The sequence below is a fragment of the Capricornis sumatraensis genome, chromosome 5 (assembly GCF_032405125.1).
Source record: "Capricornis sumatraensis isolate serow.1 chromosome 5, serow.2, whole genome shotgun sequence".
Classification (NCBI taxonomy): Eukaryota; Metazoa; Chordata; class Mammalia; order Artiodactyla; family Bovidae; genus Capricornis; species Capricornis sumatraensis.
Genome location: NC_091073.1, coordinates 107,763,253 through 107,775,809, shown reverse-complemented (window position 1 = coordinate 107,775,809; position 12,557 = coordinate 107,763,253). Strand labels below are relative to the sequence as shown.

General features: G+C 43.3%; 1 protein-coding gene across 1 annotated transcript in view; it reads right to left on the bottom strand.

Annotated features, from left to right (window-relative positions):
* TBXAS1 (thromboxane A synthase 1) overlaps window positions 1-12,557 on the bottom strand; it is a 168,421-nt gene that overhangs the window by 120,174 nt on the left and 35,690 nt on the right. The window contains exons 2-3 of the mRNA XM_068972907.1: window positions 10,107-10,200; window positions 6,726-6,778 (exon numbers count right to left, since the gene is read on the bottom strand). Coding sequence (XP_068829008.1) covers window positions 6,726-6,778; window positions 10,107-10,200 — 147 coding nt within the window. The remainder of the gene's footprint in view (window positions 1-6,725; window positions 6,779-10,106; window positions 10,201-12,557) is intronic.

The window sequence follows — 12,557 nt, the reverse complement described above, 5'->3', positions numbered from 1 at the left end:
TCTTGGCCGATGCCACATTCTGTATATAGCCCAAAGTTCTCAGCTTCCTCACTCCTGGTGACCAGGTGCTATGAGTTCACGAGTGCCACTAGTTAAATAAAACACGGTGCCAAGAACCTCCAGGTTGGAGGCATTGAGGCACCTCTACCTCCCCTGGGAGGGCACGTTGGCTCTAAGTGCCAGGTCCTTTATGTCCAAACGAAAGTTTTCTTTATTTGCTAAATTGATTTAAGTGCAAAGACCCAGGGTTCCCTGGGAGATAGACTGCTTTAGATGCTGATACTTACAACGCTGTTCTTAGAGCACTCTAGAGCTGCTAGATACAAGAAGGCACTATCTGTACCAAAAAAGGGTATTCAATGTGTTGCTGGCATGAGATTGGGCAGAGAGATGGAGCAGAGAAGTTAGAAATACATACAGGAACCAAGAGATGATTTTTTTAATTTTTTAATTTTTTTTAAAATCACACTTTAAATCAATTGGGAAAGGATGCATGCCCAGAAGGAACACCACCCTACTTCCACCCTTGCCCTCAAATAAATTTCTGATGGGTCAAATATCTAAGTTTTTTTAAATAAAACAAAGAAACTCTAGGGAAAAAAATGGAAGTTAAAAAATATATATCCTAGTGAAGAAAGCCTTACTGAGCAAGATAAAAAATGTAGATACCATTAAAGTAGATTAAATTCAACAATACAAAAACATTTTCAGATTGGAACTATATATATATATATATATACACACTTTTTATATTAATAAAAAATAACAGCAGAGCCATCGCTTACAAGAGAGGTGATATAGGGGAAAGGGGACTTTGAATAGGAGCCTTCAGGAGTTGCACATGAACTGAAGTTAGGTCACTGTGTAAGTAGAAGTAATTTACTAGTATTGGCACAATAAATCCTCGTCACCCACTGGATTACAAAATTTGCCACAAATTGAAGGGGACATAATCTCTATTCTGTTTATGCACGCTCGGTCGCTTCAGTTGTATCCAACTCTTTGCGACCCCATGGGCCGTAGCCCGTCAGGCTTCTCTGTCCATGGGATTTTCCCAGAAAGAATACTAGAGTGGGCTGCCATGCCCAATCACAAACATATTGATACTATTCTTTTAGGGGTTGGGAAGGAGTATAGATCCAACTTGGGGTTCAACCTCAGACTAAAGAAGATAACCAGTAATCTTTAATCAGAGGTTATCTGAAACAACGAAGCCTTTCTTTCTCCATATTATGTTGCCAAGGGTACATTAGTCCCCCTTCATCTGCAGTTTTGCTTTACCTGTTTTCAGTTACCTGTGGTCAACTGTGGTCCAAAAGTATTAAGTGGAAAATTCTGGAAATAAGCAACTCATAAGTGTTAGATTGTTAAGTGTTAGCATGTTCTGTGTGATAAAATCTCCTACCATTAAGTTCCATCCCACCCAGGATGTGAGTCATCTCTTTGTCCAGCATATCCTGCCCTCCCTTTGGTCGCTTAGTAGCCAAATCAGTTTTCAGATCATCTGGCTGTCCTGGTAGCCCAATGCTTGTGTTCAAGTATCCCTTATTTTACTCAATAACAGCCCCCAAATACAAGAACAGTGTTCTTGTATTGTGATTAGATACATTAAAGAGAAGCCATAAAGTACTTTCAGTGAAATGTGGAAGTTCTCCACTTAATAAGGATAGAAAAAAAATCATATCCATCAGTTTCTAAGATCTACAGTAAGAGGAAATCATTTATATGTGAAAGTATGGAGAAGGAAAAAGAAATTTCTGCTAGTTTTTCAGTTGCACCACAAACTATAAAATTATAGCCACAGTGCATGGTAAATGCTTAGTTAAGATGGAAAAGGCACTCAATTTGTATAGTAAGTTATTCTAAGAAAGAGAGGGAAAGAGCCCACAATCACATAACTTTTATTAAATATATTGTTATAGTGGGCTTCCCCAGTGGCTCAGCTGGTAAAGAATCTGCCTGCAATGCAGGAGACCCAGGTTTGATCCCTGGGCCAGGAAGATCCCCTGGAGAAGGTAATAGCTTCTCACTCCAGTGTTCTTGCCTGGGAAATCCCATGGACAGAGAAGCCTGGTGGGCTATAGTCCATGGGATTGCAGTTAGACACAACTGGGCAACCGACACTCATAATTGTTCTGAAAAGTGAAAGTGAAAGTCACTCAGTCGTGTCCGACTCTTTGTGACCCCATGGACTATACAGTCCATGGAGTTCTCCAGGCCAGAATACTGGAATGGTAGCCTTTCCCTTCTCCAGGGGATCTTCCCAACCCAGGGGTTGAACCCAGGTCTCCTACACTGCAGGCAGATTCTTTACCAGCTGAGCCACAAGGGAAGACCAAGAATACTGGGGTGGATAACCTATTTCTTCTCCAGGGGGTCTTCCCGATCCAGGAATTGAACCTGCATTGCAGGTGGATTCTTTACCAACTGAGCTATCAGGGCAGCCCATAATTGTTCTAGTTAATTATTATTATTGTTGATGCTTTTATTATTGTTGCTGTGCCTAATTTATAAATTAAATTTTATCTTTGGTACATATGTATAGGAAAAACATGGTATATACAGGGTTCAGTGGTTTTAGGTGTCCACTGGGGGTCTTGGAACGTATTCCTAGAGGCTACTGTGTGTGCATGTGTCTGTTAAATCGATTCAGTCATGTTGTGTTGTGCATAACAGTTGTATAGGTGTGTGTGCCAGCCTTCCTGCTTTACATTCAAGTTCAGAGAAGCCAGAGACAATGTGCATAGATTTATTTGCACAAAGCAAGTTGCAAAATTAGACACTTGATGAAGTCATTTTATTCTCAGTAGTGGTGGTGGTGGTGGTGATTCTAACAAACATTGGTGCTCTCACCCCTCTTGGCAGAGGGCTTCTCCAGCAATTTACTTTCCTCATAACAGGAAACGGAAAAGGTAAGAGGCAGGTTTCCAGCTTGGGGACCCAAACTCGGACTGAGTTGCTACGATGACCACAGGTAATAAACATAAATACTCATCATGTTTAGTGTTCAGGTACAGAGTAAAGAGATCCTCTCTGCCCACACTTTCAACATATACGCTCTGTCATGCATCTCCGTGTGGCATCAACAGCCTGGGGTTTCCCTCATCAAATGATGAATCAGTCTATCACTTCAATGTTCATGGGACCAATCTGGGATCAATAACATTTCCCAATAACAGAAGGAATCCAAAAGCTAAGACAATTCAAACCAAATCATTTCCCAAAAGAAGGGGGTCTTTTGTTGAACTTGGTCCATTCTTGCCATTCCCAATCAGTGAAACCATTTTGTTCAAATTTTAAAAGTAACAAAATAATTTTTAAGGCTGGAAAGGCCCTTAAATACAGACTAGTTTAACCCTTTCGTCTGAAAGGGTGAACATACTGAGTCTCACCCAGTCTACAGAACTCAAGCAGGCTTTCCCGGTGGCTCAGTTGGTAAAGAATCTACCTGCAATGCAGGAGACCCTGGCTCAACGCCTGGGTTGGAAAGATCCCCTGCAGAAGGGATAGGCTACTCACTCCAGTATTCTTGGGCTTTCCTGGTGGCTCAGTTGGTAAAGAATCCCCTTGCAATGTGGGAGACGTGAGTTCAACCCCTGAGTTGAGAAGATCCCCTTGAGGAGGGCATGGCAATATCCCACTCTAATATCCTTGCCTGGAGAATCCCCACGGACAGAGGAGTCTGGGGGGGGTCAGGACTATAGTCTATGGGGTCACAAATAGTCAGACATGACTGAGTGACTTTCACTTTTCACAGAGCTCAAACAGGACTTTACCCCACCACTACAGTGCCTCTCAATTTGGCAGTGGACACATTTAAAAAGAAGTCAGCTTTTTAAGGCTCATCAATTTTTCTAAAGCAGAGAAAGTTGATAGCTTTGTATGAAGAAATTATGCCATCACCTTTCATTTTTTCCCTTTTTACCAAAGATCATACTGCAGTTTCTCTCTCTTCAACCTCATTTGAGATCGTTCTCTATGATTCAAGTTTTCTTGAAATGAAAAGGGTAAATTGTGTTAAGTTAAAGTTGGGGGAGTGGGAAGTTGATTGGCCATCCTGTCGTCAAGGAAATCAATCTGTCTCTCTCTCTGTCTCATGCACACATACACACATCACCATCACCACCACCACACAATCCACCAATTGATACAGGGCCATTTAAACTCTTCATCTGAGGTTTTAAAATTATTTTAAAGTACTCAAGAGCTCTACTCTGAAAATCTGTACAGAACTACTTCAAGGGAGTGATTCCTACAATCAGACTTAGAGAGGCCTTTTTCTAATTCTGGGGAAACCACCATCCTTCTGAGTCAGCACTATGTCTCAGAAACGTATGACAGTCTCCAAGGTCAATGTCAAGTCAACAGCAGATTGAGACTGTTGGAAAGATAAGTTCTTCAGTTCCTATTATACTCAGTGCAAGAGGCTATGCACTTAAAAAAAATGGGGCAAGGGGTGGGAGGAGACCAAGCTAAAAGGGATCACAGAGAGTGAGATGGAATTGCCTGTTATTTAAAGTAGGCACCATCTCCCCACTCTTCTTATAGAGGAGTACATCTCCCTGCTCCACCAGTGTCAAGCTTGGCCAAGCAACTTGCTTTGGCCTAACTGCACACAGAGTGTGCTTTCTGCCCAGACTTTTGGTTTCTGCATGTAACTTGGTTTGGCTGATAGGATGTTGGCAGAAACTTAAAATGTTCTTGCACCATTGGGCTTGCTCTCCTGATACTTTCCCTTCCCAAGATGAGCCTGTCCTGGCCCTCCTGCCTTTCCAAGGAGGATGAGGGAAGTGTGGGGCACAGCTGCCCCCGCTGAACCTACAGAAGCCCCAGGAAGCCCAGCTGGGCTTCCCAGACAGGCGAGCTCAGACCAGCCAACTCAAGCCAGCCCGTAGGCAAACCATCCATAATAACTTGTTCCTTAAGTCACTGCATTTTGGAGTAGTTTCTTATCCAGAAATGACAGACTAATCCAAGACCACCGAGTAGAATATTTTCATGTACCACATTCTCAGGGTTACACAGCAAACTCAAGAGTGATGAGAAGAACTGGGCCAAAACCGTGGGTCTCCTGGCATTTTCACAAAGAGTACATGTCAATCCCTCTTGAAAATCATCACTGAGACCAGCATCACGTGCCCCATGGGTAGAAGGGCTCACAAACCAAGTGCACCCCATTAGGATATACAATAGGAACACCATAGCACTTTGCTGCCCCTAGAAAAGTTATCAGAGACCTAAAAGTCTGGAAAAAAGCTACCTCAAATCATCCAGCAACTGAGGAGAAGCTGCAAGAGAGCAGACTAAGATGATTAGGACTCCAGTCTAGAAGGGCATGGGCTGAGAATCAGTATGATTCAAGTCTATTAAATCTTGAATAGGGTAAATGGTCTGATCATGGGTTTATTTGTCAGATGCCAGAATTTTTTTTTTTAAAGGAGCATACTCTGAAGCATAAAAAGGGAAAATAAAGGGGCTATAGAAGATAGGGGTGACAGAGAGTGAGATGGTTGGATGGCATCACTGACTCAATGGACATGAGTTTGAGCAAGCTCTGGGAGACAGTGAAGGACAGGAAAGCTTGGCGTGCTGCAGTTCATGGGGTCTCAAAGAGTCAGACATGACTTAGTGGCTGAACAGCAAAATATATATATATAGTTATTACTGATTTGCAATGATGTACAGCAAAAACCAACACAACATTGTAAAAGTGATTACCTTCCAATTAAAATAAATAAAATCTACATAGGATACTGGTGTTCAATTTCTTAAGCTTGGTGATAGATACCTGTTCATTTTACTAATATTCTTTAAATTCTACATGTTACATGCTCTTTGGCATATATATTTCACAATTAAAGGAAAACATGAAGAAATTTTTTAAAAAGGGAAAATACAGGAAAAAGAAGGGGAAGGCCTATATTACTCTAAGTGGCTGAGAATTAGGGTGACTGTTTGACCCAGTCTACTCAGGTCAGTCTTGGTTTCCACTGTTGTCCTGCAGTAAGAGTGAGTAGCAGCCCCTTTTACTCTGAAATGTGTACAGTGTCAGATAATAGATGATATGGCCATACAGCTGATGCGTATTTTACCCACAGAGTTGAATAAATTGGGCCCAAGTAAGGTTTATAAGGGGCTTCCCTGGTAGCTCAGTGGTAAAGAATCTGTCTGCTAATGCAGGAGACGTGAGTTAGATCCCTGGATTGGGAAGATTCCCTGGAGAAGGAAATGCCAACCCATTCCAGTTTTTTTGCCGGGGAAATCCCATGGACAGAGGAGCCTGGTGGGCTACAGTCCATGGGGTCCAAAAGGAGTCGGACACAACTGGGTGACTAAAAAACAACAGCAACAAAAGCTTAGATAAGACCACGGGGAAAGACTTGCCATGGGTGGTCAAGGCAAATTAGACTGAGGTGAGGAGGGCCACCACCTCCCTGCAACACGCCTTTGGTACAATGATCAGAGATGGTCAAGGCACATAGCGCCTGAACCAGCTGGTTGGGCTTTAAAGACTGGGAAACGTTGTTTTTCAGGCTAGCACCATGCACCCTGGGCCACCTGGGATCTTCTCTAAGAGAAGATCCAGCTGTACAGTTGGGCATACTCTTTGTGGATCCTCAAAAGGGATAAACACAGGCAAGATGCCCATTCTTGTCATTCCTTCCATGTCACTTCAACACACACAAATCAAAATACATGGGAGAAGAATGGTGTTTTCTTCTTACCCACTCAGAGGTCCATATTGCTTTCTGAGCTCCATGTGGCTTTCCCAGAAACCCTGCAGAAAACAAGCACTGTAGTAAAAATCAGATGAAACAGAATTTCAAATATTTCAACTTCTTCAGGAAAAAAGTCTACAATCATGAGAACACAATTACATCAACCATAAAGAAATAATCGAAGTGGTATTGTTTTCAGAACTGTTTCAGTTCTCAGTACTCCAGTACTTTGGAGTATTAGAATAAACTAGTGGCTTGAAAAAATAATATTGCCAAGAGACAGTCGCTGTCAACTCTGCTGTAATGGACAGATGAGATCGTCTGTACTTATACTATTTGTGTATAATTGCTGCTAAAATATTTGAAAAATGTTTGCTTTCTCAACTATGCTAACATTCCCCTCTGCAATTTGGTTTATATTATTATTATTATTGGCAGAGCCTCTTTTCACAGCCACTATAGGCATAAATGTCTGCTGAGTGTACTCAAATTATCACAAACTCTGAATTACGATCCAAGTTAAATTTTAACTAAAATCAACATATTCAAGGCATAAGAACCTTAGAGCTACTTTATATATGAGACACGTTTTGGGGGTGGGAAAGGAGGGTTCCAGGATATATACACAGTGTGGAGTAGGGTCAGAAAAATGCTTGACTCACTGTATTCTTGAGATGGGGTCTGTGTGTGGATATACACAGGGGGAAAGTATGGGTTAAGGGTTGAAAATGGCTGGATCCATTGTGTTATGGGAAGGAAATAAACATGAAAACATCCTTCAGTTAGGATGGAAGTGGAAGAGAAGAGACCCCTAGACTTGTGCTGTGGGAATGGAGTGGACAGGTAGACACATAAAGGGTGGGTGAGAGTAGAGAGTTGGGAAAGTAGAAGAAGTGGATGTTCTTAATGAAAATCCATCCCAGGCTCTTTTAGTCTAGCTCCACCATCTAGCTGCTGTTCAGTTGCTCAGTCTTATCTGACTCTGCAGTCCCACGGACTGCAGCATGCCAAGCTTTCCTGTCCTTCACTATCTCCCAGAGTTTGCTCAAACTCATGTCCCCTGAGTCAGTGATGCCATCCAAACATCTCATCCTCTGTCGTCCCCTTCTCCTCCTGCCCTCAATCTTTCCCAGCATCAGGGTCTTTTACAATGAGTTGGCTCTTTGCATTAGGTGGCCAAAGTATTGGAGCTTCAGCATTAGTCCTTCCAGTGAACATTCAGGGTCGATTTCCTTTAGGATTGGCTGGTTTGATCTCCTTGCTGTCCAAGGGACTCTCAAGAGCTTTCTCTACCACCACAGTTTGAAAGCATCAATTCTTCAGTGCTCAGCCTTCTTTTGGTTCAACTGTCACATCTGTACCTGACTACTGGAAAAGCCATAGCTCCACCTCTAAGCTTGCCATATATTAATACCAAGGAAAGCTCATATGGCTATAAAAACAGTTGATGAAATGACTATGTTCTAGCAAGAACTTGGCAGGATTTGCCCATATGAGAATGAGCAGCTAAAAAGGAGCATATGTGGAAATTAGCCAAAGGCAGGCACAGTGTTCTCGGCACATCGACAGGGATGTGGTTTAACTCAACATGTTGATACTGAATTAATTCAGTCAAGTCTGAATGCGACTGATCATTTCCCCCATAGAAATTTGTGAAATGGATTTGCTTTAATTTCCTATCTGGTTTGTTGTTGTGTTTTGACACTTAGAAATGTCTTTATACTTGCTTCACGGAGCTGATGGGGAGCCTTGCTGCGATGCTGTTTGTGGGCTGAAAGTTGTGCCCTGGCCACCCCTGAGCTACAGAGGAGAGAAGGAGGTGTTAAAAAAAAAAACCACTGGGAAGAGAGAAACAACAATAAACAGTGGGAAGGGGTGTTGAACCGAGAAAGGGACAAAACGGAAGAGAAGAGAAGAAAAACTGATGAGAAAGAAAAGGGACAGAAATAGCGTATGTTATTTTCTACCTGACGCCAAGGGCCAGCCTTTCCGGGGGCAGGGGTGGGGAAAGCCTAAAGAGATCTTAGAGGGGTGTTATCAGGATTGGCCCCAATTTAGTCCTTCCTGCCTTTGTTTGGCTTAGTGGCTTCACATGTAGGGTCTGTAGCCTCCTAATATTGGGTCTGGTGGCAGCACCCCCCACAGGAGTTGGCAGAATAAATCATCTGGCTTCTGAGAAAACCCAATGTGGGAAACAAAAATAACCTGTGAAGATAAAGTCCCAGGACTTTATCTCCAAATGCCCAGAGGGCATTCGAGTCATTCTGGCAAATCAAAGGCACCTCCCTGAACCAGCTGACCTCCCGACCTTTTATTTTCATGGACTCCTGGCCATTCTCCCTGTTGTCTGGCTCCAAACTTAAGACGAGCTGACTCATTCTGCCTTGACTTTTCCTCATCTAAGTCGCCATGAGAGTTACTAATTTTGCCCCCAAAGTTCTTCTCTTTCGCTCTCATCTCCACCCTGGCCAGGCCCTCACTGCTTCACAGCCAGGGCTCAACAACTGTTGGATTCTACAGACCTGCTCTAAATCTTGCAGAGAAATCTTCCCCCTTGGTGTCCCCCTCCTACTCACCAATGTTGGGACACGCACAGCTCTTCACTTGCCTTTCTGAACTGTCAGTGATCTAAGTAAGTGTTAGTCACTCAGTCTTTGCAACCCCATGGACTGTAGCCCACCAGGCTCCTCTATCCATGGGATTCTCCACCCAAGAACTCTGGAGTGGGTTGCCGTGCCCTTCTCCAGGGATCTTCCCAACCCAGGGATCAAACCCACATCTCTCACATCTGCAGCATTGGCAGGTGGGTTCTTTATCACTAGCGCCACCTGGGAAGCCTGCTCTTCTCTCTTTCTCACAGCAGTGTTCCCTGGTGCTCCCCAATCTCCACTTTTTCGTCCAGGCTGCTCCCCAAGCTGTGCCCTGTTTCTCATATGGTGCCATCATGCACATCATTGCTCCCACCTGGGGTGGGTCTCCTTGTCTTTGTGTCTATCGCTCCTGAAGACCCCCTCCTCCAGGAAATCCTCCAGGATGATTCTAGCCCTAATGGATCTCCCCCTCCTCTGAAGGACAAACCACAGCTGCCATGTCTACCACCCACACTAGCACTAGGGCATGGGCAAATTTTACTTTCTTCCACATCCCAGGGCCCGGCACACTTAGACACTCATTAAAAGGGTTTTTGCATGAATGACAGGATACCAGGACTCTATATGCGTTGATGAGTGATCAGTGATGGATCGTTATCATCACATAAGAACTGATGCAATTCACACACAGACCTCCCTGAGTGTGGGCAACCTGAATGCAAGCAATGCTTTGTGGATAAAGCTGCTCTCGGCTCAGAGCATCTTGTATCAGAAGACAGTGCAAGGCAACCCTTACCTGGCGGAAAAACGCTAAGTTTCCAATAAAAGGAGAAGGTTTGGGATGTCTGATGCCCAACTTCTCTAGTCTTGAAAACGCTGATGTAGAGTACCTGAGGGAAAAAGCACGTTTTAAAAACTGAGACACAGGTTCACACTTTTGGCCATATCAGATATCAGCTGTCCAGATGTAAGGGTAGGAGAAGTTTCCAGGTGACATCTTAGGACTGAAGAGGTGGGGGCCTGGAGGTGTGCGAGTGGCCTGAGCTCAGTAAATTCCTCTTGATTAACAGGCTAGAGATTAAAACATCCTCAGATGTCTTAGCTGAAAGTCCCTTTAAAGATGGTGTAGTCCAAACACACCTACAATTTCTGTCAATAAATAGTATTTAAAACTGCACTTTGGGAATTCCCTGGCAGTTCAGTGGTTACGACTGCACTTTTACTGCCAAGGGTCTGGGTTCGATCCCTGGTCAGGGAACTAAGGTTCCACAAGCTGCACAGCATGGCCCCACACCACCTCCAAAAAGCTGCACCTCTGCCCATTTCAGCTCCTCAACCTTGAAATCTACCATCAACAATTCTCTCGCAAGTTGAGGCGAAAAAAGTAACAATGGCAAAAATCAGTTCCCTGCTCAAATCTGTGGTTTTTCTTGGTCAAATTGACCCCTGCACATAATTTATCCCTCATCACATTCCATGACCTAATAGAGAAAAATAAAAAAACAAGGAAGGAGGGGACACTGTGTGGAACAAGACCTCATCACCAACCACTTGCAAACCCTCTATGTCTTTGTTTCCATGGCCTGAGATCATATGGGAAGCATATTTTCCTAGCCCCAAATCAGGAAACATGGCCCCACAGATGTCTGTGCCACCATCCAGGAGAAAGCGACAGTTTGAGAAGTGCAGTGTTGCTGTCAAAACATTGGAATTACTAGGATATTTCAACAGTTTATGGGAACAGAGGGATAACACAGTGAAAGTCAGAACTAGCTTAGAAAAACCTGGGCATATGGCTGTAATCCCTAATCAGCCAGCCAATTATGTCAAAAGTTCAGTTATTTCAGAAAAATTAATGAATCAAAATGAGTGTTTAGCATCATACAAATATCAGCCAAATCTCAATTTTGGAGCAAGGGAAAATATAGAGAATATCCATTCAGTCAGACTTCACAGGAGCACTGGAACTTGAAAAATCCTGCAGCTGCAAGCCTCACTTATCATTAGAAAGATGGAATGTTTGCTGTAGACTCTGACCTTCCTGTTCTTGCCTGCAGTCCAATAAGGAGCAGTTAAGCACATTGCAATGAATACTCAAATATTCAGGGAAAGGGCAACAGGTTAATCGTTGATTTGCGTTACTTTGAGCAATGTTGCCTACCTTTAAAGTAGCAACAGGGAGAATCAAGCCAGGGTGAAAAGGGAAGGTGTGTTCTGCTCCCAGTTCTCCAGACCAAGGTTTCCACTGAGTGGCTGCACTATTGGGTTTGAATGGGTCCCCAGGACATCACATTTAAGTCCACTTTCAAGGGTAATTACAAACCACACTCAAGAGCCTCGTGTGAATTACATGGACTAGTCATGCCCACATTCCTCTTCATTAGTGTGTATGCCAAAGGTTGACAGCAGAGTGTGTAAAAGTATTTCAAGTAGACTGTGATGTTTTAAATAACCCCCTTCACACTTAAGATGAAAGACCAAAGGTGGCTTACCAGTCTACTTAACACTTCCCTCAACGGCCTCAAATCTGGTTTCTGGTTCATTTTTTCATCAATTTTTATGAATTATTTTCTAAAATGTAATCTCTAATGGGTAGAAAGAAATATGTCGATCTTAGGCCACGTAATTACATCTTAATTTTGTAATTAGAAGTCTTGATTGTCTAATTAAAGGACAAGAAGTCTGTGCCTAATTACACATGCCAATTATCATGCAAGCCCATGCCCTAATTATGTAACTCCACTTACAAAAATACCGCTTGTGTGTCTCTGCACAAAATTCAGACATTTCCAAACATATGGCATCAGCAGAGAATGTTCTGGACATAACCATAAACTTCACTCTGCAGCCCGGAGTCAAGTATAGCAGTGAAGCATCTTCAGCTAGGAATGGGCCAAATGTTGCCATCAGTAACTAGAGACCTCGCACTAGATTCAACAGAGAGAGACCACTGCCTCCAGACCTCCGAGCAGAATTACAAAGTGCGCTCCATTTGTCTTGCTCGCAGTTCCTTCTCTGCATCCATGTTTCATGTTCTCCACTCCCAGACTCTCCTATGTCAGTCTCAATAGGTTCTTAACCCAGAATCCATGGACTCTAGGAATTAGGGGTTGTGTCACCCCTCCAAAAATCAGTAGAATTCCTGTTCCAAAAATTCTATCTTATTTGGAGATAGGGTGGTTGCAAATGTGATTAGTTAAAGATGAGGGACTTCTCAGGGGTGCTAGTGGTAAAGAACCCACCTGCC